The following is a 25,583-nucleotide window of genomic DNA, read 5'->3' on the forward strand; positions in this document are numbered from 1 at the left end:
ATGGGTTGGTAGAATTGTGATTGTCACAACGGAGTGTAGATTTACCAGTCAAAAGTTTAATTGGTTCTTTTTCTGGTAAGCCAACTGAGGATGTGCAGGCCTTTGTGGACAACTTTGAAATCTTGCTCAGATGGAAAGTAGGTCTGGTAAGGAATTACTGAGATTAATAGAGTGAGCGAAAACTTATGTAGGATATACAGAAGCTCTCCAAAGAATTTAAAAAAGTGTTTATTCAGGGATACATGAAATAAAATGGTGCCAGACACTATGGGGACCAATTAGGGGTTCACAACTAAGAAAAGTACAGAAACTGTGTGTCATCATGGTCACAGCCGGAGACATTGCCGACAGCGGTTATTTGGGTGATGTTATGCTCGGCCCCGCTCTGCACTGTCAGCATTGCCAGATGTCTCTATTGTTTCACTTGAAAGCAACTGGACGCCTCCACCAACCAGTAACTGATATACTACAGTTGAGGGCCAGAATAAAGAAGTTAAATGAACAAATCCATTGCCATGGAAAATGGAAATGAGCATTTGGCGTCACTGGCTGGGAAGCCCCTTGCGGCCCATTGCCATTCTGACATCTCATTTCACTCTCCACGGGTACAATCCAACAAGCATAGGATTCTCTTTCATTAATACCATAAATGAAAACAATACTGAAGACTTCTCTGTGCGACATTATTGACATACTGATGTCTGTTGGTTATGCCCTCTACAAAAAAAATTTCACAAATCAGAACGCATGATAAAAACTAATATCTTGAATTAAGAAATATTATTGGTACTGAGAGCCTTTGATGCAAAATTTGCAACAGCAAATAAGACTGAATTTTGGAGGCTCATGAAAATTATGGAATATGTGCGAGGGATGACAGAGGAGTGATTGTTCCAATTTTACCAAAAATTTGGTATGACAGAGGAGACACTGAAAATTAAATGAATATTTTTCTTCTGAGTGTAGGAAGAAGTTACAGGGGAAAGGGTATCAAAAACAGTAAGGAAACAATATGGGAATATTGGAAGTGATAACACAATAAAATGCAGTGGGTGAAATTTGAATTTATTTTCTGTACCACCAACTACACTTATCAGCATTTTCCCCTACCTTTCCTCTCCTCAAGCTCAGCTTTCTCTAAATCTGGATGTTACTGCCCAGTTGACTTCTGTAGCACACAATCCTACTACATTTTTCCTTTATGCTGATTTGATGAGAAATATTAATTTTTACTGTAGTTTTCTTGTTACATAAAATCAAATGAGAGTATGAAACTTCCTGGCAGATTAAAACTGTGTACCAGAAAGAGTTTCAAACTTGGAATCTTTGCCTTTTTTCCAGGAGTGTTAATCCTGCAAGTTTTACAGGAGAATTACTGTGAAATTGGGAAGGTGGATTACTAGCAGAAGTAAAGCTGTGAGGACGGGTTGTCAGTCATGCTTGGATAGCACAGTCAGTAGAGTACTTGCACGCAAAAGGTACACAACCCGAGTTCGAGCCTTGGCCCAGCACATAGTTGTAATCTGCCACAAAGTGTCATCTCAGAGCACACTGCGCTACACAGTGAAAAATTCATTGCCATATGAGATTATGTCTGACTTTCAACCTTACCTTAATTACAACTCTTCCATTATTTTTAATTTCAAAGAAGCATTGATGTGAATACTGCCAGCGCCTAAAAATACTACGAAGCTCCTTGTCCTTCAGCAGGAACATGTGTGTACGCATTAGATCTCGTGAAACAATTTTTGTTCCAAGCCCACTGTGTAGTGCTGCTAGTAGTACAAGAGGATCATCCTGTGATCTGGCAACAAAGGTTCTTTTCAGACATAAATTTGTCTATATAACAGAACGCTGTAAAAGGCATCCACTATTTGATATTCTGTGCTTGGCAATAATACAAACAAAAATACAATTTTATAATGATTAACAAATGAAAGTTTATATTGATTATACAGTATTTCAATTTTATACTGATAAAAAATTGAAGACATAAAAGACAGACTGAAAAAAAAGCTTTTCTGAGAAACAGGTCTATATTATCATATAATATGCAGACAAGAAAGAAAATAGAAGATTCTGAAATTTTGTTCTACAGAAGAATGCTGAAGATTAGTGGGGTAGAAATAACTAATGAAGAGGTACTGAATCAAACTGTGTAGCAGCTCTATGGCACAACTTGACTAAAAGAAGGGTTAGGTTAACTGGATGCATCCTGATGCACAAGTGAACAGTTAATTTAGTAATGGAGAGAAATGTGGTGGGAGAAGGGGGAGGGGGGGAGGGGGGGGGGGTAAAAATTGTAGAGAGGTACCAACAATTGGCTAAAGTAAACAGGTTCCAATGTCTGTAGGCTAAGAGACTTGTGTAGAAAAGACTAGTGTGGCAAACTGTAGTAAACTAGACTTTCAACTGAAGACTACCATAATAGCAAATGAACGCATTTTCTCTCTTGTTTTGCAGCATAAGTATGTTCTAGGTTGTCACTGAAAGTGTATCTCTTTTTTTCTATGGAATATTCTACCATTTTTGTATGTCTCAGTATTACCTCTTAAGCTTCAATTGGCTACTAACACTCAAACTGTTGATATAATGAGGTGCAGTAGCAGTGACAATAGCTTTGGTTCAGTCAGTGACGTGCAGCACCCAGGTGTCTCTAATGGCAAAGGGACTGAGTTCTAGGAATGGGTGTTGGTTCACTGTGCTGTTTGGCATAGCAAAAAGTTATAAAGCATTTGTATGCACCATCACTTTGCATTAATTTTATAACTGAATATAGTTGGAAAAACACAAAAAGTGTTTCATTCTGATGCAATGTTTCTTGTTTCCAGTCAAGATGATGAATTTGTTTTTGTGCACAATATTTGTAAGGCTACTCAGTCACCACAGCTTAAGGTGCTCCAGGTCATAATCTAATATGTGCTGCAGTTTGGTTGAAGTCCAGGTAGTGAGTACGCATACTGCTGATGCTCAGAATACCTAAAGAAGGTGATAAATCAGAAGCACAAAAAAGGAATTGTCATTATGATTAGAAATGCAAAATCATACAATTAATCAATCATGCCACGAAAACCTCAAATATTACATTTCCCTAATGATCTCAGCTGCACCTGGATCAAATGTTACTTATATTCTTACACACCACACCTGAGTGAAATATTACTTTGCATTCTTACGCGTCACATGACTGCAGTGTTATTAATGTATTTTAGTCAATATTGTAGGAGATGATTTTTTTTTTTTTTTAGCAGTAGCGGAATTTGTCAGCAGAACTGCACTTAAACAGTAACAATATGGCACCTCCCTCCCCTTTCTGCATACACCTTTCTCTGTGGTGCAACCTGAGTGTTCAGAGCATCTGTATTTTTCTGTAGCGGAATTTGTCAGCAGAACTGCACTTAAACAGTAACAATATGGCACCTCCCTCCCCTTTCTGCATACACCTTTCTCTGTGGTGCAACCTGAGTGTTCAGAGCATCTGTATTTTTCTGTAGCGGAATTTGTCAGCAGAACTGCACTTAAACAGTAACAATATGGCACCTGTTGCCTAGCTAATGGCTTGCAGGGGCAGAAAAAAACTGATTTCCAATACTGGTATTTCATATAATTATTGACTGAATTTAAAATGCTGCCATAACCTACTCATTAAGAGACATAATCTTACATTACATATTTAACACAATATGTCAAGTATCAAAGTTAGAAACTGTGCATATGTCTTGACGTTATGTGCTTGACGTCAAATATTTAAAACATTACCATAGCTTTTTTCTAAAGCAATCAGATGTCTGAAACTTTTTTATACAGGGGAGTTCAATTCTTTAAAGAATCAGTGGTGGTGGCCTTACTGGTACTTTTGTAATTCACAATTATGTAATAGCAAACTGAATGTGGATAAAGTCATAAATATGAAATTTTACTTACAAATTGTCAGCTAGAAACAACTGAGCACAATTAGAAAGTGATTCCATCTGTCTTTTGGGCCAGTTTTTCATGTGTTTGCGACCAAGTACAAGCACTTTTTTCCCTTGCCGCCAGAACTGTTCCACTACAAGAAAAAGCTGCAAAAGTAACAAGAGGCATTCCATGAACATACTTCATAATTTTTGAATAGTATGCATGTTGCAATTTCCAAAAAGGCCAACATCAGCTCTTTGTCCACAGTAATCTGCACAACTGTTAAATAAAATTACTACACATAACTACTAATCAAACATGCATGGCACCAGCTAGACATTTTATTCACAACAGAGTAGGAAAGGCTACCATAAAATGTTAGTGAGTATATCCTCTCTGATACAATAGTCATTTCAGCAACCTTGCTGGAAGTGCAAATGAGACATACAGGTGTATTGACATGTGTAAAGTTGCCCACGTCTAGTGTCGACAACAGCACCAGAAGCACTGCCGATATCGTCAGCCAGTCATGTCTGTAGTGGCCAAATATAACACTTCTTGGCAATGGTCTCTTCCGTAGTTACTGTTATTTGACTTACATCTACCACTGAGCTCCTATCATCACAACAGTTTACCAATACCGATTTAAATACTTGCACATAGTGCTTCGACTTATGAACTTGTAGTCTACACCACTGGCAAGCTTAATAGAACTTTGTTTAATTTCATATTTACTAAATGCGTGAACAAAGATAAGTAGTGCTTGGACTTTATTCAAACTTAATCATAAACTATCTTATATTAAGTTTTATTCTGACTCATACGAATTTCCACCAAGGACTATTACTGTTTCACATTGTGGACTAATAGACAATTTGAATTTGTCATTACAGAAGTTTACTTGTGTTTAAGAGATGTTGTTGACCCTAAGTGAGAGTTACAATAGTCATCATGTAGTCAGATGTTTACTACTACATGCACAATGTTCTTCTATTACAATTAGACTAAAACAGCCAAAACACCAAAAAGAAAATAGTACAAATCAGCAATAAAGTCATAGAATCAGTGAATGAGTTTTTATATTGATGACAGTCACAATGACTGGATAGGAACTGAAATAGAAGAGAGAAAAAGATGCTGTTGGTAATGTAAATAGTGTTTTAGAAACTAAGCTTCCCATGTTTTTGAAAAGGAAATTTTAGTCACTTTTTAACATCCACAGTCAACAAACCAAGGCACACTACAATTCCTTTGCCATTCCTTAATAGCATTTGGGAGTTAATTGTTCCCCAGGAAGTGGTGGTCACTGAAAATTGCCTCACATTCATGTAGTAATTTAATGATATCTTAACAAAAACAATTGCATCAACTATTTAACTCACCAAAGTGATTTTAATCCTCCCAGCACACAAATGGTGCACCTTTTCTTTTCAGCAATAACTAGAAAAGGCGTGAGCGTTTTCTTGTTTCTTCTTGTTTTGAAAATATATTTTATGATCATTGATGTTAGTCGACTACAAATATAAAACTCAATATGGCAACCTAATCAACTGAAAAAGCAAAAATAATGACTTTTATCGTGAAAAGTATTCAAAAACTGTGGACTGCTCAGAAATTATTGGAGAGATGCATATTCAAAATTACGAGGAGAGACAGGAAAACAAACAAATGCATGAAAGAAGAAACCGGAGTGGAAGATCTAATACTGCTGTAATAAAAATGAAATGGAGGTGGGAAGGAGGTGTAGCAAGGTGAATGGATGGTTAATGGATGAAGGAAGCAAGTTAATAGATTCTAAGGGATAAGAAAAGATAAAAATGATAACCTACAAGGAGGTCATTAAATGGCAATTGGAATTAAAATGGTTAGTATAGCCGAATACTGTGATGCACTGAGAAGACAGGAGACCTACATTCAGCAGTATTCATCAGGTGGTGCCCTATGATAACTCTGCTGAATAAATTATTGGGACACAATTACCATGCTGCATCAAAATATAATCCATGTAAATACATAGAGGTCAGTGAAGCTAAATAATGCAATCAAATATATTGTAAATGTACCACCCTCCCCTGAACACACACAAAGACTTAATATTTATGTACTTGTAATGATTATATACTTAGACACAAAATATGTTTGGTTAAAAATAAATACACCTGGCTGCAATTCAAGGACAGAGAAGATTAAAAAACTGGTAAGAAATGATTTTAATTTTGTGAAAAGGATCTTGCAATTCCTGGAAGTACTTTATATAACAAAATAGCAAACAGTATATACAATACCTAACAGACACCAATTTTCAGAAGTAAATTAGGGGGCTATTGAGTCTCATCTGGCCTATCAGTGTAAAATAATTTTTAGAAGTTAGCAATTACAGAGCTATATCACCCAAAAAATGAAGTTTGCGTGTAAAGAACATCATGACATAGGTCGTGATGGTCACAACTAGGTACAGTTTCACAGTCTAAGTTCCACAGAAGAACATCAGTCCTAGGACAACAAGTCAAGAGGAGGCCAGCTTCAGAGGAAGCAAAGGTTCTGAGGGTGGTGCCCGGCGGTTCATTGTGGCCGCTGCCGAGTATCTTCCATGGTGGCTGCTGGAGTAGCATTGCACCATGTAAATTCAGATGCTGGGTTCAATTGGACAGAGTCGGAGATCAGAGGGATGGAGCCTATGGGTGTGAGCTCAGTCAAATGGGCTGCTGGACACAGCCAGTGTAAAGCCCTGAGTGTGAGAAAGAGCCCGGTCAGAGGCCAACTTGAGCTGCTTGCTAACTGTTGAGCAATATTTTAAGTAAGTAGAAGGATATCCATGCACTGCTTGGTGAGCACATGACCCATACATGCAACATAGTGCCCACGTTTGCAGCACTGCAGTCGTCGATGCACGCAGTGCTGGTGGAGAGGCTGGCACCAGTGGTAGAAAGTGCTCGAGGGTAGCTTGACTACAAGTGTGCTTATGTTCATTGACTATCCTACTGCCGAGTATGGAGTTTACTTGCACTGTTCGGCATATGTACAGTTTCCAGTGGAGAGGCACCTGTGGTACTGCAATGAGATTCCGTAGGACACGGGTCTTATGCTGGTAGCATAATGGCAGGTGAATAGCCAGATATAATATCCCTTCCCCCTTAAGACCCACTTCAATGTTGACAAGAGAATCCGGCAACACTCCCCCCACCGAGGGAAGACAGCGGTGCAAGCCGAAGGAAGAGCGCAGTGCCGATGGGTTTCCGCACAAAATGGATGCCGCAAGAGTGTGGGGAGCTCATAGTAGCTGTGACTCTGTCCCATACAATCCAGGAACTGAATCGGTGAAATGATGTTCAAAGAACCATACAGACATGGCTGCAAACGAAGGTGGTGTGGAGAAAATTTGAAAAGAGAGCAAAAAATTCAGGATCATTGTTGCAGCAGGAGCGAGCCACACAGAGGAGCGGTCTGGCATGGGCCAGTTGGTGGTACATGGTGGACCCAGAAGGGGCGACGACAGGTCCAGGGAAGATGAGCCAGCAGCACATGAAGGCAATCCTGGTGACCAGCTCGAGCCATTTTGCGACGTGTATGAAGTCGCATGGGTGATGAGGCACCATCAGATGGAAGAATTAGCAGAGACCTGCCAAACTCTTTGCAGACAACCAGCCAAACTCTTTGCAAGCATGTACCACAGGCCTCAGAGCTGTACTAGTCAGAGTCTCCCATCTGAAAGCTGATGTGAAGTGGGAGACATAAATGTCGCACTGAAGGGGGAGCAATGCACCTACCAGAAGAAGACGAGTGAATCTACAGGAGCAAGCCAGCAGCATGTCGATGCTGACGGGCCAGCAGGACGTCAGCAGGGTGCCAGTGGCTGGTGGGAGGCAGAGCTCGACCGACCGTGGCCAGCACAAGCACGACAGTGGTGTCGGCGGCGGATGGGAAGCAGGGCTGGGCCAATGGCAGCTGCCCGGGGTGCAATGGTGGCATCAGTGTCTGATGGCAGGTAGGGCTCAACTGCGGCCAGGTAATGGCCAACAATCCTGTGGGATAGAGTTCACTGAAAGGAAAGTGCGAAAGTGGCAGAAAAAGAGGGAAAAGGGACATGCCCAAAGCAAGAGCAGTGTATTTGTGATGAGGAAGGACAGGCCGATTGCTAGGAGGGAGCAGTGACAAGTGTATGTGGCTTGTCCTGGCACTGGCACACAATTTAAGTGTCTGGAGCAGGTTGCGGGAGGGGAAGGCAGAGCAAAGGAAGAGGGAGGCTGTGGATAGGACAATGAGTGTATATTGACGGGGTGAAGTGGGAGGCCACCAACCAGCCGTCCACACAAATGACTCGGTACTGCAAAAATAGCCAAGAACTGAGTGGCAAACCATATTGATGATCACAAAAGGCATAATTTAATTGCATCCCACCCCCTCCTCATTACCAGCTTCTCTCCAAATTATGCAGATGGGAAGTATTCTTACACTTCAATCCCACTATCTTCCTAGCTTCAATCTTCACTGACCCCGGTCATCACCCATTTCCACCCTTGTCCCCAAGCCTACCACTTAATAGCCTAAATCTACACTCACACTTTTGTTTCTGCTGTCTCCCTCTTCCTCTGTTCTACCACTCGCTCCCCTCCTTCCAACCCACGCCGTCACTTCACCATGTACAACATGCAATTTCTCTTGCCTGTGCTTGGCAAGCTCAATGATGCCATATCCCTGTTGAGTTCTCTTGCTGTCTCTCCCCACAAACCCTCAGCCATCCATCTCTCCAGCCCTGTCTCCCCCTCCCAGCCTTCTTCCTCAGCTCACCCATTCCATGTCACACAACCCTTCATACCAGTCACTGTAGCAGCAGGAAATTTTAGTAGGCTGGGACAATATAGCTGTGGTTATGATTATGTGTTGTTTATATTTATTTTTTAAAATAGCTCCAATGTACATTTTCTGAAAGTGCAGCAATGTTTTCAATGTTGTTTATACATCTGTCGGTCACTCAATACTTCATCTACATTGTGAGTGATTACCTATACACACAATACTGTTACCTTTGCCAGAGCACAAACAATTTCCTCTCACTGTACAATAAGACTATATGAAGATGTGTTACATGTCATTCTTTGGTTGGTAGAAAGTAATCCAACAACACACAATTACTTGCGACATGATCAGTGTTCCACATCCAACAGTATAGCCAACCTAATGTCAACTAGTTTTCTATCCTCTTCAGCAACAGTTGTAACACTAGATGGAGCCAAACAAAGCATTGTAATTTTGCTGTTGGATAACAGCTAGTCACTGATTAATTCCTTCCATGCCATTCACTGAAGTTATGTTTGTAGGCAATAGTATCAATAATGCTCACAACTCAGGTCAATATTGCAACAAAAATTCAGAGTGTCATTGAAAAAATTATATCAGATTTCAGTCAGCTGGCACATTTGATTCAGTGTGCCTGCAGTTAGTGGGAAATCATGAATTTTCAATTCCTCATAATGAAAATGAAGCTGAAAGAATACTGTGCAAGTCAAACATGGCAAAAAGTTGTAAATTCCATGTAACCACAAAAGAATGAAAATCCTTGCTCTTTGCACACAATGCTGTTGTGTATACAAAGATTGTAATGACAGACTAGTGTAGCGGACACCTGCAGAGTATCAGTGATTGGTGCAGTAGCTGGCAGCTGTCAATCATTCTCAAAAACAAATCTCATATCCTACTTTCTTTCCCACTGAAAAGATCATCTTGTGAAACACTTTCCATTCTCATAAATTCGCCTTGACTTAAGAGAGGCTTTCTGGCATGGAGAGTTCTGCAATAAGCAATAATAATATGCTATGACTGAGTGTGCTTTTTCATTCATCCTGCAAATCAACACAGAGTCAGATGTGCACTATTGTTTCTTCAATGACAGTATCCTTGTGGGAACATATATTGGATGGTTCTGCATTCTAAGTGTGTAATGTGGTTTCATCAACAATCAGTTAACTGAACAAATTTGGTGATTTTCTGTAAAATAAATTGAAAATGTTACTGTAAGAGGTTCCTTTGGCTACAAGACTGGACATGTTCTTTTGTCATAAAAGATATCATATAAATCGATCAGCTATATCACATTACTATGCATTACTGCATAGTATTTTTGGTCGTGGTGCTGGATGAAAAGTGAATGTGCAGAAAAAAAAAGTGCAAGTCATGAACCAGTCAGTCACATTATGAACACCCTTATTACAAGAATCATGGTGTTTTCACTAGAGCTACAATAGTTTTAAAAAAAGAGCTGTAAAGTTTATTGACAGTGGTAAAAATTTCAATTATTCTTGTTTTTGCTTAATAAGTTAATTCGCTGCCTAATTTGTGTGCTCGTAACCAAGCCTTTGAAATGGATATGATTCAGTGGCTCTACACTCATAGGAAATTTTTATCTACATTTATATCAAGTTCATAACTAATACTCAAATAAAATAACTTTGTATTTGTCGGATAACAGTGGCAGAGGGCGGCGGTGTTGCCAGAGGGTGCCTGCTGTGCTTGAGAATGCTCTACGTACCTACAGTACATGCAACAAAGCAAACAACTGGCACTCGATAACTAACTATAGTTCACTGGCTCGAACCACTTGACTCACTGAAATATCAAGCACAAAGTTACTTTAATTGAAGTATGTAAATTGTCCATACTATTATTCTTCCTGTATGACCTGACACGTAGAAAGTTGGTTTTGAAAGGATTAAGCAACTTCTGGAGCTGTTGAAAATGGCTCTCCATGCATTTTTTTCATATTAGGCAAAAAATCATGTGAATATGAGCATTTAGACATTAATTTGATGTTTTCTCCAAGGAATAATCAATCATTTAATACAATGCGGACAGCTGACAGTGTCATGACACAAAATAATGTGACAAATTCAGCCACTTGTAGCAAAAAAATTATTTTATACCATTCAGTAATAACTGGTCTCGGATCCTCTACAACAATGGTAGTGACACGTCAAATGAAATCAAAGAAACATGCTATCATTATTTGAAAGTTCCGTCTTTTTTGTTTTTTTTTTTTTTCATCTTGGTAAACACAAACTGTTGATTACTGATTAGTTTTTGGCTTTTACAAATACACTGGTGTGTAAAACTTAAGTAGCTTTCACATAATGTTTCACTGCTAAGCAACACAACTCAATGAAAGTTGGACTGTACATAAAAATAGCTGTTCATTGTAGTAGAGAAGGTAACTGAAAGAATATGCAATGACATGAACAGAAATGAACCTTTAATTCAAAGACGATAATTACACTGAAGTCACCATGATTTATGATGGCCCTCGGAACATTACAAATGATAGGACACGGTTCTTAGTAGGGTGCGTCATCACAGTCGGCAATGGATGCTCTGCAATGTGCTCCCTTGGTGGACACAAGTTGGTAAGGAGTCCTTATGCTAGGGCATCCACTGGCGCAGTTGACAACTGTTGGATGGTTGTTGATGCATACGGACACCCTGCAATACGTCTCCCCAATGAATCTCCACATGCTCAATGGTATTTAAGTCAGTGGAACAAGCCGGCAAGTCCATTCACCAAATATCATCTTATCCAAGAGCTTCTCCATCTGCGCTGTTCAGTGTGGTCATACACAGCCATTCGTAAAGTGAAGTCAGGACCAAATGCTCCTATGAAAAGGTGCACATGGGGAAAGTGTATAGTGTCACAATAACATTGATGGGTGAATGTACCATGTTTAAAGATTTGGATGTCAATACATCCGTGCAACATAATGTATCTCCACACCATAATACCTGGACCACCAAAAGCGGTCATGTTCGGCAATGCTGGATGTACTCTCATTTGGTGAGATGTAGGAACATGTAATGCAGCCAGGAACATTGTGAAATATGATCATTTTGGTAGTTTGGGTCTTGTGGGGTGGGAAGGCATGTCACATGGGTTTACTGACCTCCAAATCTTTGAACATGGTACACTCAGTCAACAATACTGTGACACTGCACTCCTTTCCGATGTGCATCTTTTCATGGGTTCATTTGGCTCTGGCTTCAATTTTGTGTCTCACAATGTGTGACTACATTGAACAGTACAGGTGAAAAACTCTCCACATATGAAGATATTCGGCGAATGCATTGGCCTGCCCGTGCAGGGTGTATACACGGACAAGGAAAAAAAAAAAAAAAATCCCGGATCTCACGGTTAAAAATACATTTTCTCCAGGGCGAAAATACATTTTTCCATGTTAAGTGACAGTATACTTTCCATCAGAACTGTAAAACTAATCAATCCTTTGAATGGATATAGTTTTATACAGCAGCGTAGAATTTCCCAGCACTTTAGAAAACAAAACTCAGGGGGAAAAAAAACGTTTTGGGAAGATCTTTGATGTGCAGCAACATGTAAGCTGCATATTTTCGTATTATGAAAGTATAAATTCGAATTCCACCAACAGGAAAAGTTAATGGTTTTAGTTAATATACATAGTGTTGCTACAATAAATGCAAAGCTTTCGTATATAATAATTTTCTTGAAGATTAATAAGCTACAAGACAAGCTAAGCTTTCACATATAATGTTGATCTGTTTAGCGTATGTTACACTTTAAGATAGATCACACAAATACACCAGTAAAATTTTTAATAGCGACATAAATCTCTGATCTTCTGGGCTCAAAATTCTTCTAAATGGCTGGTCATCAAAGAGTTGATTTTTAAATGACAGCAAACGCTCTGCGATATAAGAAATTCATCGTATATTCTCGCACATAGTTCATCTTGCGTAAAAGGAAATTTACTTTGAAAATAACGCTTTTTGAACCACAATTTGCAATATTTTCCCACAACCTGTTAGAAAGAGATTCATTTCAGCAGTTGCCAGAGAGCGCCAGATAAGAGGCATCACCACGCTTGCGCAGCTACGGTGACGTAGGAAGCCCGTATGTTTGTACGTGTAAAACATTAAAAGATATTACTTACATTATGTAGTAATAGAAACAAGACATCAGAGGATACTCCAAGAGCAACGGGATTTCGAGAACCATACTAAAATGCATAATTCACCTTAAAGTGCACATTTGTATGCCCAATTACGTAGGCCTCGACCTGATATTAAGCTTTTCAGTGTGGTTTTCGGAATGTAAATTTTCTTGGACTACCAGTGCTGCATTATTCCATGTTTGGTTCGTTATTATGGCATAATGTCATACATGCTAGAAGATGAAAACGTGCACTTGAAATGCAGCGAACAGTTGAAACTAGCCATTAATGTGGAATTAAACACTTCGTTTCAAATAAATTTACTGCCTCAGCAGAAAAGTTATAAAAGCCAAATTTCTTTAGCAAGCCGGCAAAAATAACTTTATTGTTCTGCAAGATGATTAATGCTTGATGGTCAGAAAGGTAGAAATAAAATAAAATCTGAAACTAGTAACATATTTCAGACTTCCATAATTATGTGAATGTATATTAATTCACGTGATAGCTCACAGCTGCAGAAATCTGCCTTGTTTTCATTTGTCACATGGAGACTAACCCCCCCCCCCCCCCCCCCACACACACACACACCCACCAACTACAACTCAGACTGCTCTGCACAGCACAACATTTAAAAGAAAAAAAAAAAAAAAATTCAAAAAAGTTAATTTTGTAGCACACATCTTTCTGAAGAGTCTGACATGTAAAACATACATCTTTGAATTTTTGCGAATATGTAAGACATGTTATTTGGTCTTAAGTGTGCCGAAATATAGTGCTATGCCTCTTCAGACAACGTTCTTATACCGCATGTCACTGTATTTTGCTCTGTGGAACTCAAACATGTATATTTTGTAATGGATGCCTCTCCTGCTCCCAGTCGGCTGGTTTGACATCCTGCTCCCCCCTGCCCTTGCCCTTGCCCCTTTAAAAAATAAATAAATAAATAAATCACAATTAATACTGGATGGGATTATTTGTAGCCGGGAGAACAAGAACTCTTCAGAAAATGTGGACTCTCTATTGCCTATTAGCTAATAACTTGCTCTTCTGTGTGACATAAAATTAAAAACCAGTAAAGACAAGAGATAGGCAACACAGTACACATTTCTCCAATCCTAAGGTCCTAGCGATTTTTCTCTCTAATTTTGCTACAGCTTTACATGCCATGCCTTCCTTTCTGCGAATGAACTATTGCCTCACCAAAGTTTGTCAAAACGTTTTGCTACATGAAAAATCGAAATGTCACTGTCTAATACTGAAAAAGCTGTTAATTCAAATAGTATCTAAGACTGATGTGGTTTCTTGATATGATTACATCTATTTTGTCACTGTGTGCCGGATAAAACAAAATAGGCCTTCGTAATATTGCAGCAATTGTAACACACACCAAAAAAGCAACACTGTTTTGGCAATAATGATCATTTTTATAGTACGGCAGAATATAATTCACGAAGTACCAATACAAAATACCTATTTCGTCTACTACAATCAAAAAGCTTTATGTTAGGAAATAGTTCCACATTTCATTCATACGCTCCAGTTTCTCATGCACGAGACTGAAAGGTAGTAGAATGAAATTTTTGTATAAATTTGGAATCTTCATATTCTTCCATAATTTGTGTGATGTCCCCGTTTCTTCTCCTTCCTCATTCTAACAAACAACCTTGTCATCACTAATTCTGTAACTATTCCTACCACTGTCAAAACTAATTCTCTGCTTAACTTTACTAGCCCTGCCACAATCACCGGTTTAGTTATCCAATGATTATTCTCCGGTTAGGCGTTATTATGTGTTCGTACAATGCGTTTTCTGTGCTACTCCCAGAATGGAAGTTAAGCAGCTGCTAGCCGGGGAGTGGCCGGGGACTGGCCCCATCTACTGTAGTGATCTGGCCAAAAATTTCCTGTCAAAATTTCACTTTCTTGGATATGCCGAGAAGATAATACGTAATCTTTCTTACCTGTTATTCCTGATCGTCATGTATTTCCACTCTGGTAATCTGAATCTATCAATTTTGCTATTAATTATAACAATGCTGAACAGCTGCAAACTAAATCAACCACATAAACAAGCAGCAGTTGGCATTCACTGGTTCAACTTTATTCCGCTCAGCTCGTATAGCTCCGTCCCATTTTGTCTGCAGGAAAGTTCATTTCTAAATGTAACGATGATTCCCCTGACAGAGACATCATGTACACTATGCACCCATTCAATAATCAACTTATAATTCATTCAGAAATCATCTTAGAATGTGTTCAAAAATGTCCAAAAACCAGCAGCGGTGCATTTCAAAATCATATGAATAATCGATAGACCAATGTGTGCTGGATGCCAGGTGCTTTGTGAAAAAAGGTTTTTTTCCTCAAGAATATGATTTCGCCCCCTCCCCCTGAAACTGCTGCCCGGTTCAGATACCCCAATTTGTCCCCCCCCCCACCAGGTCCAGGACTGTTGCGCACACGTGAATCTAGCAGCTTGGGCACATCAGTAAAAATTTTTTGGTTACCATGTGACTGGTTGCTGCTACTGCTGCTTACACAGCCAACAGCCACGCTTCTGTAGACAGAAGCAGGAGAAGGTATTACTCATACATGACTCAACTGCATGTGTGCATGACCGCTCATAGCTCCTTAAATGAATCTAATGCAAACACTTGTGACGGCACTCTCATCGGAGTCAAATTTGTTGTTATGAAGCATTGCATAGTTCCTAAAGCCTTGACACATTTTGCTGTTGGCAAACACTTGTACGAGCACTGTGTTTTGTTGTTGTATATGGCACATTTCCTCTGCAATTTATGTTTTATTTTCATTTTTTTCCTCATTCACGTTTTATTGTTGCAGTATGATTCTGCAGTAGCGGGATACAGTAATATGCTTTGTTAGAGTTTCGATTCTTACCTGTCAATATTACAAAAATTTAACTGAAAACTAAAACAACAAAAAATTCCCGGAATTCTAAAAAATTCCCGGTATTTTCCAGATTTTCTCCCGGATGAAAAAATGCCCAGGCTTTTTGCACATCTCCCGATTGTCCTGGGTCGAATACAACCTGCCATCTCAACTTAGATCTCGTCGAACCCGTGTGAAATGCATTGGGAGATGTATTGCAGCAGGTCCACATGAATCAATGACCATCCAACAGTTTCCAACTGTGCTGGTGGAGGAATGGAACCCTGTACCACAAGAACTCCTTACTAACCTTTTGGCCACTATGGTCACATGTCGCAAAGCGTGCTTTGCCTTCATTGGTGATCACACCCTCAATTAAGAACCGTGTCCCATTGTAATGTCCAAGGGACCAACACGAATCTTGGTGACTTTAGTGTAATTATTGTCTATGAATTAAACTGTCATTTCCGTTCATCTCACTGTGTATTTCTTTCAATTACCTTCTGTACTATACTGTAGCAGTTCTTTCTATGTACGGCCCCAGTTTCATCAAGCTAGTTGGCAGTGGCACATCATGTGAAAGTTAATTTCATCTGTAAGTTCTGGACACCAGTGTATATTCGAGTTACATCTCCTGTTGTGATCTTTCGCATTTCCTTATTCGAATTTCTTGAGCCTTATTTACACGAATTGACACAAGCTCATTTCTGAGCTTTAGTCAAATTGTGTGGGCTCCAATGGGAATAGATCTTTTCCAAAGCTAACTACTGATGCAACACAGCATGTACTGCAATCTTCGATATGCCTAAGGGTGCTTCTATCTCACATGAAGTCAAACGTCAGTCCCTTTCGATCATGTTACACACAGCATCAATGCTTTTTGGCACAACAATCAATTTTGGTTGACCTTAACAAAATTAATCATCGCTCAAAGCATGACCGCAATGACATTCTACAAAGGAATTATAAACAGTATTTTTTGAAGGTGACTCAGTACCAGGAGTTGAACAAAACAATTTGAAGCATTGTTATTGAGTTAGACTTTCATGAAAACCATAAATAATCATTGAATGAAAACTGTTACATGAAAATTCAGTTTTTTCACAACACAGTTTCTTTTATTACTAACTGCAAGCACACCACTATGCCAGTTCCTGAGCTGCCATTATTTTAACAATAACGAATAACAAATTCTGATTGATTGAGGGGGATTATGGCAGTAAATGGCGAGATCACCAGTCCTTGTGATTTAAAAGTTACTTGCATAAGATAGAGGGTCTGTTAAAAGTGGGTGGATCCCGTCTAAGGGGTTAAACTACAAAGTGAGAAAGTTAAAACACACACAGTAGAAGGCATAAAAGGGTTGGCCAAATCTAATAACTGGTAAAACAGAGGGATAAAAGAGCGATCTTTGCATGGAGCAGTGGTCATGGGTCCCAGAGATCGCACGGTCTAGCAGTGATGCTGCTGCTGCTGCTGCTGCTGCTGCTGATGATGATGATGATGATGATGATGATGATGATGACAGTGACAACAAGTCAATTCCAATACTTCACTAAGTCTTTATATGAACAGCACAGATGTGGTTCTTATTTTCTGCACAGTATGTAAATTTATATTTTTACAACTGGCATATATGACACTTACCAGCTTGGCATGACTGCTACTAGAAGAAGAGCCACTAGCAAATGCCACATTCAGGCCATCTATTACTACATCCCAAGTTCTGTTCTTCTTTAACATGTCTTGAAAGTGAACAACCTCTTTAGGTGATGTCTTAAGAAATACATCATCCGATAGTAAAACCCGGTCCAACATTGCCACCTGTAACTGCTTATATTCAGTTGGTGTGGGAAGCTGTGGTGTCAACTGATTGTTACATGTCTGGCAAATGCCCCTAAAGAAAGATGTCTTCTTTTAGTAATCCCTTTACTCTACAAACAAGTTTAAGACCAAACTGTATACATTACATAGTTCTCACAATATATTCAAGGTGTAATGGGTATAAGTGCAGATATTTCTGTTGGTGACTGAGGATGGTGTACTGAGCAACATTATATCAGCATTTGCATCATTTGCAGGCAGATAATTATAGCTATTACAAGTCATATGCTTTTAGGTTAGGGGAAGTACATCCAAGTACATGTCACAAGAGCAAGCCATTAGTGCTTATTTTCCCCTGGGCAGCAGGTCATATGTTAAAGTGTGGATGCAAAATGGTTAGTCTATACTGGCAGGCATAGTCCACTTGGTGGAGCACTTACAACCATGCAGAAAACATCGGTTCAATTATGTGATGTGCTTGTTGTAAGACTGTTTGACACACAGAAAAATCAACCAACACACTGACGTGTGTATATATTAAGGTACCATATACAAAAATATCTGCATATACCCATTAAACCCTATATAAATATGTCTAATTTAGCTAAATAAATAATACTTTGCCTACCCAACACAACTTGCTACAGTAAAAAACTACGAGAGTATTATGAAAAGTTCTTAGCCTTGAAGTGAAATAATATGTTTTCTGCAATCAATTTTTTTCAGTATTGTCCCCTTTCCAGTCAAAGCACCATACCACATTTTTCTGTGAGTCGATCCCATCTCTGACACATCTATAAAATATCCAGCTACATCTGCCATAACCTCCTCACACCACTCAAGATGTTTTACAGCCATAATTTCAATAGCTGTGAAAATATGTGGAATGCTACTGGAGCAAATGTGAGGAAAAGAGTGGATGTTCCAGTAATTCGTATTTCTAATACTATAGTTTTCCTATCACCAATGATGTTGTGTGGGCTGGTGCATTGTTTTAATGAAATACTGAGTTTTCTTTTGTTGTTCAAGACTCTCTTCATGTATATGAGTGGTTCAGGAGACTTGGGTAGTAATAAACAGTTAGAGGTTTATACTTTGGAAGATAGTCAACAAGAAGAATTCAAAGAAGACATTTGCCACAACATTGCCAGCAGATGAAATCAACATTGTCTTTTCTGAAGCACGATCTTCAGTTATTACTCAGTGCTTTGATGAAGTTTCATTTCTAGCATTAATTCACATCTCAAGAAAGGAAGGAAGGATAACTGGGTTTTACATCTCATCAACATTGAGATCATTAAAGATGGAGCACAAACGTGGATGGTGTCAAAGATGGGGAAGGAAATCAGTTGTGCCCTTTCAAAGGAAGCGTCCCTGCATTTACCTGGAGTGATTTACGGAAATCAAGGAAAATTGAAATCTGGATGGCCGAAAGCGGGTATGAACTGTTGTCTGTCCAAATGAGAATAATTCACATCTCATTCACAGTAAAAAATCAGCACACAAAATCAACTGAATTATTTTCAAAATATTTCAAACGTTTCTGAGAAATTTGTTTACGCATTTGCCTTCGGACAGCAGTAGACACACCCACCTGTCTTGCACAAAGCTTTCCCATAGTTAATTCTTGCTGTATGCCTTTAATATTTGCCCTTAAATCCAGGTTTGTGGATTCCATATTGGTGCATGTCACAATATTTTCATGGGTGGGAGCAATTTTGGGACATCCTCTGCAAGCAACATCTTCAGGAAAGTACTGCCACATTTGAATTCACCTGTCTCTTCACTACTGAGAACCGGGCATATTCTAAGCCTTCTCTACTTTTGCTGAATTTTTGTTGGCGATAAAACACCCAAAACACAGAATTTTATCATGGCTTGGTATTCCCATTTATCCAACTGATCCAAACAAGACCTCTAAAAAGAGAGAGAAAGAGAGAGAGAGAGAGAGAGAGAGAGAGAGAGAGAGAGACGTACAAGCAAAACTATTACATGAGTCAAATTGACACTGGCTTACGCTATTGCTCTGTGTCAAGCTGAGAACTTCTCACACAGACCTCATTTAGCCAGAACTGAATGTCAAAAATATGCAAATAGAAATCAAATATTTCCTACTGAAATATCAAGCAGGAAGGTTGGAAAATTTCAAGTTGTACACGATCACCAAAAGGCAAGACCTAAGATGTGGCTCATAACGGAAATTTGCCAATGGAATGTAATAAAATTAGTTTTTATTATTTAAAGTTATTTTAAAAAAGTTGTTGAAATTTTGTTACAGAGAAGCTTGTCAGTAAGATGGAGACAAAGCAGAATTAATAGACAAATTATTACAGTATGGTGCATATACGGATGCAGGCATGAGGGCTGAGGGAGAGACAGGGAGTGGGGGAAGGGAAAGGTATGTGCAATGACAAGAGGAAATTAACACACCACATATTAGACAAAAATGGGGGTAGAGGATGTGTTTTAGTGTGAGGAAATTTATCATATGACATTTCAGACAAAAGTATTCTGTCTTTTTCTGCCAATGACAACCATGTGTGATGCATAAGGAGCTCTGTACATCAATTTTTCAAGAGAAAGTCTGAAGTAAAAAACTGATTTTCCACATGCACGCTTCCCAGAATTTCCAATTGACATGAAAAAGCAACTGACACATGTTATAGAGAACTAAGAAGTCAAGACAGACAGAGAACAAAATGACACTATCTCAGGATAGTCTGCCTCTTCTGCACTGAATGCAGACCATTTTTGAAAGAGAAGAATTAATTTAAATATGAAGAAGGCAAAAAGCAAAAACATCGGATCATAAAAATTGTGGGTGTGGGTTGTAAAGAGGAACCAATGGAAAAAGATCTACACTGGTAGCTTGGTGAAATGTTGACAATAGGAGTCATGACTCCAAGGAAGGAGTATGCACGATGGAGAAGTGATAGAGGCAAGGAATTTATTTATTTATTGCTTCCCAAAAACCTGCCCTCCTGTTTGTCTCACTTCTTAAGATAGGAGAATTCAGAAGACAACTACTTGGAAGAGCCATTTCTGTTTTTATGAGCTTTCGATGGGAGGATGTATCCCCAGGAACCAAGAACCAGAATTCCTGGTAAAATCTATTAGGGCTAGCCACATGGACACACACAGTCTCTCCCCCCCCCCCCCCCCCCAATATCAATAACTTCTTTACCTCTTGTTTACAGTTGTAAAATTTGCTTGAAATCCTCTGTCAGCTTCCAGCTTCTCAGACAAAGCACACACTACTTCGTCAGTAGGCTTTTCTCCATGGGTTGCAATAAAATGTAACAGTTCTTCTGGATCACTGTGCTGCAGCCAAGCCAAATAGGCCTCAGGACCTGGTCGTCTATCATCCCGTTCAAATATTTCCTCCATGACTGAGTGGGCAAGTTCATTATTTCCATTACGAAATGCAGCAACAGCCAAGGAAGTGTAAACAGCAGATTTAGGATGGTGCGTCAGCTGTAACATGCATAGTTTCATTAGTACTAATTAGCTCTCAGCCATTCTGCGAACAGTCAAAATAGTCACTATAAGAATATATTTTACATAGCACATCATATGAACACTTATCAAAATGAGTCAAACAATTATGAAATTTACTATGGTCAACATTACAATAAAATTATTCTGTAACAATGATAAGACTATATGCTATTATTCACATGGACCTGAAATACAGCTGGAACCAAGTGCTGTTTAATGTAAATTTCACAATAAAATGTGTGTAACAAGATAACTTATAGTGAAATTTAGCATTACTTACATTAAACAAAATGTGTTTAACAAGATATCACCTCCCCCCCCATGAACCATGGACCTTGCCGTTGGTGGGGAGGCTTGCGTGCCTCAACGATACAGATAGCCGTACCATAGGTGCAACCACAATGGAGGGGTATCTGTTGAGAGGCCAGACAAATGTGTGGTTCCTGAAGAGGGGCAGCAGCCTTTTCAGTAGTTGCAGGGGCAACAGTCTGGATGATTGACTGATCTGGCCTTGTAACAGTAACCAAAATGGCCTTGCTGTTCTGGTACTGCGAACAGTTGAAAGCAATGGGAAACTACAGCCGTAATTTTTTCCCAAGGGCATGCAACTTTACTGTATGATTAAATGATGATGGCGTCCTAAAATAGTCCCCTATTCGGATCTCCGGGCGGGGACTACTCAGAAGAACGTCGTTACCAGGAGAAAGAAAACTGGCATTCTATGGATCGGAGCGTGGAATGTCAGATCCCTTAATCGGGCAGGTAGGTTAGAAAATTTAAAAAGGGAAATGGATAGGTTAAAGTTAGATATAGTGCAAATTAGTGAAGGTCAGGTGAATTGCTGTTGTTAATGTTGTTGTTGTTGTTGTTGTTGTTGTTGTGGTGGTCTTCAGTCCTGAGACTGGTTTGATGCAGCTCTCCATGCTAATCTATCCAGTGCAAGCTCCTTCATCTCCCAGTACCTACTGCAACCTACATCCTTCTGAATCTGCTTAGTGCATTCATCTCTTGGTCTCCCTCTATGCTTTTTACCCTCCACGCTGCCCTCCAATGCTAAATTTGTGATCTCTTGATGCCTCAGGACATGTCCTACCAACCGATCCCTTCTTCTAGTCAAGTTGTGCCACAAACTTCTCTTCTCCACGATCCTATTCAATACCCACCTAATCTTCAACATTCTTCTGTAGCACCACATTTCGAAAGCTTCTATTCTCTTCTTGTCCAAACTATTTATCGTCCATGTTTCACATCCATACATGGCTACACTCCATACAAATACTTTCAGAAACGACTTCCTGACACTTAAATCTATACTCGATGTTAACAAATTTCTCTTCTTCAGAAACGCTTTCCTTGCCATTGCCAGTCTACATTTTATATCCTCTCTACTTCGACCATCATCAGTTATTTTGCTCCCCAAATAGCAAAACTCCTTTACTACTTTAAGTGTCTCATGTCCTAATCTAATTCCCTCAGCATCACCTGACTAGGTGACAGGTGAATACAGGGTTATAAATACAAAATCAAATAGGGGTAATGCAGGAGTAGGTTTAATAATGAATAAAAAAATAGGAGTACGGGTAAGCTACGACAAACAGCATAGCGAACGCATTATTGTGGCCAAGATAGACACAAAGCCCACGCCTACTACAGTAGTACAAGTTTATATGCCAACTAGCTCTGCAGATGACGAAGAAATTGATGAAATGTATGATGAGATAAAAGAAATTATTCAGGTAGTGAAGGGAAACGAAAATTTAATAGTCATGGGTGACTGGAATTCGAGATTAGGAAAAGGGAGAGGAGGAAACATAGTAGGTGAATATGGATTGGGGCTAAGAAATGAAAGAGGAAGCCGCCTGGTAGAATTTTGCGCAGAGCACAACTTAGTCATAGCTAACACTTGGTTCAAGAATCATGAAAGAAGGTTGTATACATGGAAGGAAGAAGCCTGGAGATACTGACAGGTATCCGATAGATTATATAATGGTAAGACAGAGATTTAGGAACCAGGTTTTAAATTGTAAGACATTTCCAGGGGCAGATGTGGACTCTCACCACAATCTATTGGTTATGAACTATAGATTAAAACTGAAGAAACTGCAAAAAGATGGGAATTTAAGGAGCTGGGACCTGGATAAACTGAAAGAACCAGAGGTTGTACAGAGTTTCACGGAGGGCATAAGGGAACAATTGACAGGAATAGGGGAAAGAAATACAGTAGAAGAAGAATGGGTAGCTTTGAGGGATGAAATAGTGAAGGCAGCAGAGGATCAAATAGGTAAAAAGATGAGTGCTAGTAGAAACCCTTGAGTAACAGAAGAAATACTGAATTTAATTGATGAAAGGAGAAAATATAAAAATGCAGTAAATGAAGCAAACAAAAAGGAATACAAACGTCTCAAAAATGATATCGACAGGAAGTGCAAAATGGCTAAGCAGGAATGGCTAGAGGACAAAAAAGGATGTAGAGGCTTATCTCATTAGGGTACAGGAAAATTAAAGACACCTTTGGAGAAAGGAGAACCATTTGCATGAATATCAAGAGCTTTGATGGAAACCCAGTTCTAAGCAAAGAAGGGAAAGCAGAAAATTAGGAGTATATAGAGGGTCTATACAAGGGCGATGTACTTGAGGACAATATTATGGAAATGGAAGAGGATGTAGATGAAGATGAAATGGGAGATACGATACTGCGTGAAGAGTTTGACAGAGCACTGAAAGACCTGAGTAGACAACATTCCATTAGACCTACTGAAGCCTTGGGAGAGCCAGTCCCGACAAAACTCTACCATCTGGTGAGCAAGATGTATGAGACAAGCGAACTACCCTCAGACTTCAAGAAGAATATAATAATTCCAATCCCGAAGAAAGCAGGTGTTGACAGATGTGAAAATTACCGAACTATCAGTTTAATAAGTCACAGCTACAAAACACTAATGCGAATTCTTTACAGACAAATGGAAAAACTGATAGAAGCTGACCTCGGGGAAGATCAGTTTGGATTCTGTAGAAATGTTGGAACACGTGAAGCTGTATTGACCTTATGCCTTACCTTAGAAGAAAGATTAAGGAAGGCAAACCTACGTTTCTATCATTTGTAGACTTAGAGAAAGCTTTTGACAATGTTGATTGGAATACTCTCTTTCAAATTCTGAAGGTGGCAGGGGTAAAACACAGGGAGCGAAAGGCTATTTATAATTTGTACAGAAAGCAGATGGCAGTTATAAGAGTCGAGGGGTATGAAAGGGAAGCAGTGGTTGGGAAGGGAGTGAGACAGGGTTGTAGCCTATCCTCGATGCTATTCAATCTGTATATTGAGCAAGCAATAAAGGAAACAAAAGAAAAGTTCAGAGTAGGTATTAAAATCCATGGAGAAGAAATAAAAACTTTGAGGTTCGCCGATGACATTGTAATTCTGTCAGAGACAGCAAAGGACTTGGAAGAGCAGTTGAACGGAATGGACAGTGTCTTGAAAGGAGGGTATAAGATGAACATCAACAAAAGCAAAACGAGGATAATGGAACGTAGTCGAATTAAGTCAGGTGATGCTGAGGAAATTAGATTAGGAAATTGGACACTTAAAGTAATGAAGGAGTTCTGCTATTTGGGGAGTAAAATAACTGATGATGGTCGAAGTAGAGAGGATATAAAATGTAGACTGGCAATGGCAAGGAAAGCGTTTCTGAAGAAGAGAAATGTGTTAACATAGAGTATTGATTTAAGTGTCAGGAAGTCGTTTCTGAAAGTATTTGTATGGAGTGTAGCCATGTACGGAAGTGAAACGTGGACGATAAATAGTTTAGACAAGAAGAGAATAGAAAATTTCGAAATGTGGTGCTACAGAAGAATGCTGAAGATTAGATGGGTAGATCACATAACTAATGAGGAGGTATTGAATAGAATTGGGGAGAAGAGGTCGAAACTGTTTTAGACAAGGTTCTACTAGAGGGGGTCTGTTGATTATTGTCAGTGGGATGTGTGACAAAGAAATGTTTTCTTTGTAGAGAACAGCAAAGGTATGTTTCCTTTGTAGAGAAAACTTAAAAGAAAGAAGGATCCATACAATTTCAGCATGTCTGAACTTAGATTTTAAGCTAAAGGTGAGGCCTTCAGAGAGTTCCTCTGGAGTCAGAGTTTTGGCAAAAAAGCTGACTGCAGTGTTACGGGACGCAAGTTCAGGAGCAGTGTACTTCATGGAGGATGGAGAAAACTTTTGTTGATATGGTAGCTAAAATATGTCAGCCAGGCATGGTCGGGGAGCTATGAGGAGTTAACGGGGGAGGGCGGAGAGAGGGGCGGGAGTTGGAGCAGAATGAAAGGCTCTTTCTTGCCTATAGGTAACACTACATTGACAAAGGACAGGAGTAGCTGGGACAGTTTCCTTAGATGGTGCTGGGAATACTGTTCTAACTGTTGAGGGGCATGAGTTTCTATTGCAATGATAGCATTCAAGAAGTAATAGTCAAAAAGTACAAGGAGTTTGTAGTAGGAGTAGAGGCTGCCAAGTACATTTTTAGTTTG

General features: G+C 39.3%; 1 protein-coding gene across 12 annotated transcripts in view; it reads right to left on the reverse strand.

Moving 5' to 3' along the window:
• The window catches only part of LOC124803088 (mitochondrial ribonuclease P catalytic subunit), a 148,135-nt gene that overhangs the window by 66,420 nt on the left and 56,132 nt on the right, over positions 1–25,583 (reverse strand). For 7 of the 12 annotated variants that reach the window (XR_007017202.1, XR_007017199.1, XR_007017200.1 and 4 more), the window contains exons 4-7: positions 20,746–21,035; positions 17,385–17,634; positions 3,925–4,061; positions 1,612–1,804 (exon numbers count right to left, since the gene is read on the reverse strand). Coding sequence is in view for 7 of the 12 variants with exons in the window: in XM_047264223.1 (XP_047120179.1) it covers positions 1,612–1,804; positions 3,925–4,061; positions 17,385–17,634; positions 20,746–21,035 (870 nt within the window). In the remaining 5 variants the exon portion in view is untranslated. The remainder of the gene's footprint in view (positions 1–1,611; positions 1,805–3,924; positions 4,062–17,384; positions 17,635–20,745; positions 21,036–25,583) is intronic. The other 5 variants (XR_007017203.1, XR_007017201.1, XM_047264230.1 and 2 more) reach the window with 1 other exon arrangement.

This window comes from Schistocerca piceifrons, chromosome 6 (assembly GCF_021461385.2).
Source record: "Schistocerca piceifrons isolate TAMUIC-IGC-003096 chromosome 6, iqSchPice1.1, whole genome shotgun sequence".
In the NCBI taxonomy this organism is placed as follows: Eukaryota; Metazoa; Arthropoda; class Insecta; order Orthoptera; family Acrididae; genus Schistocerca; species Schistocerca piceifrons.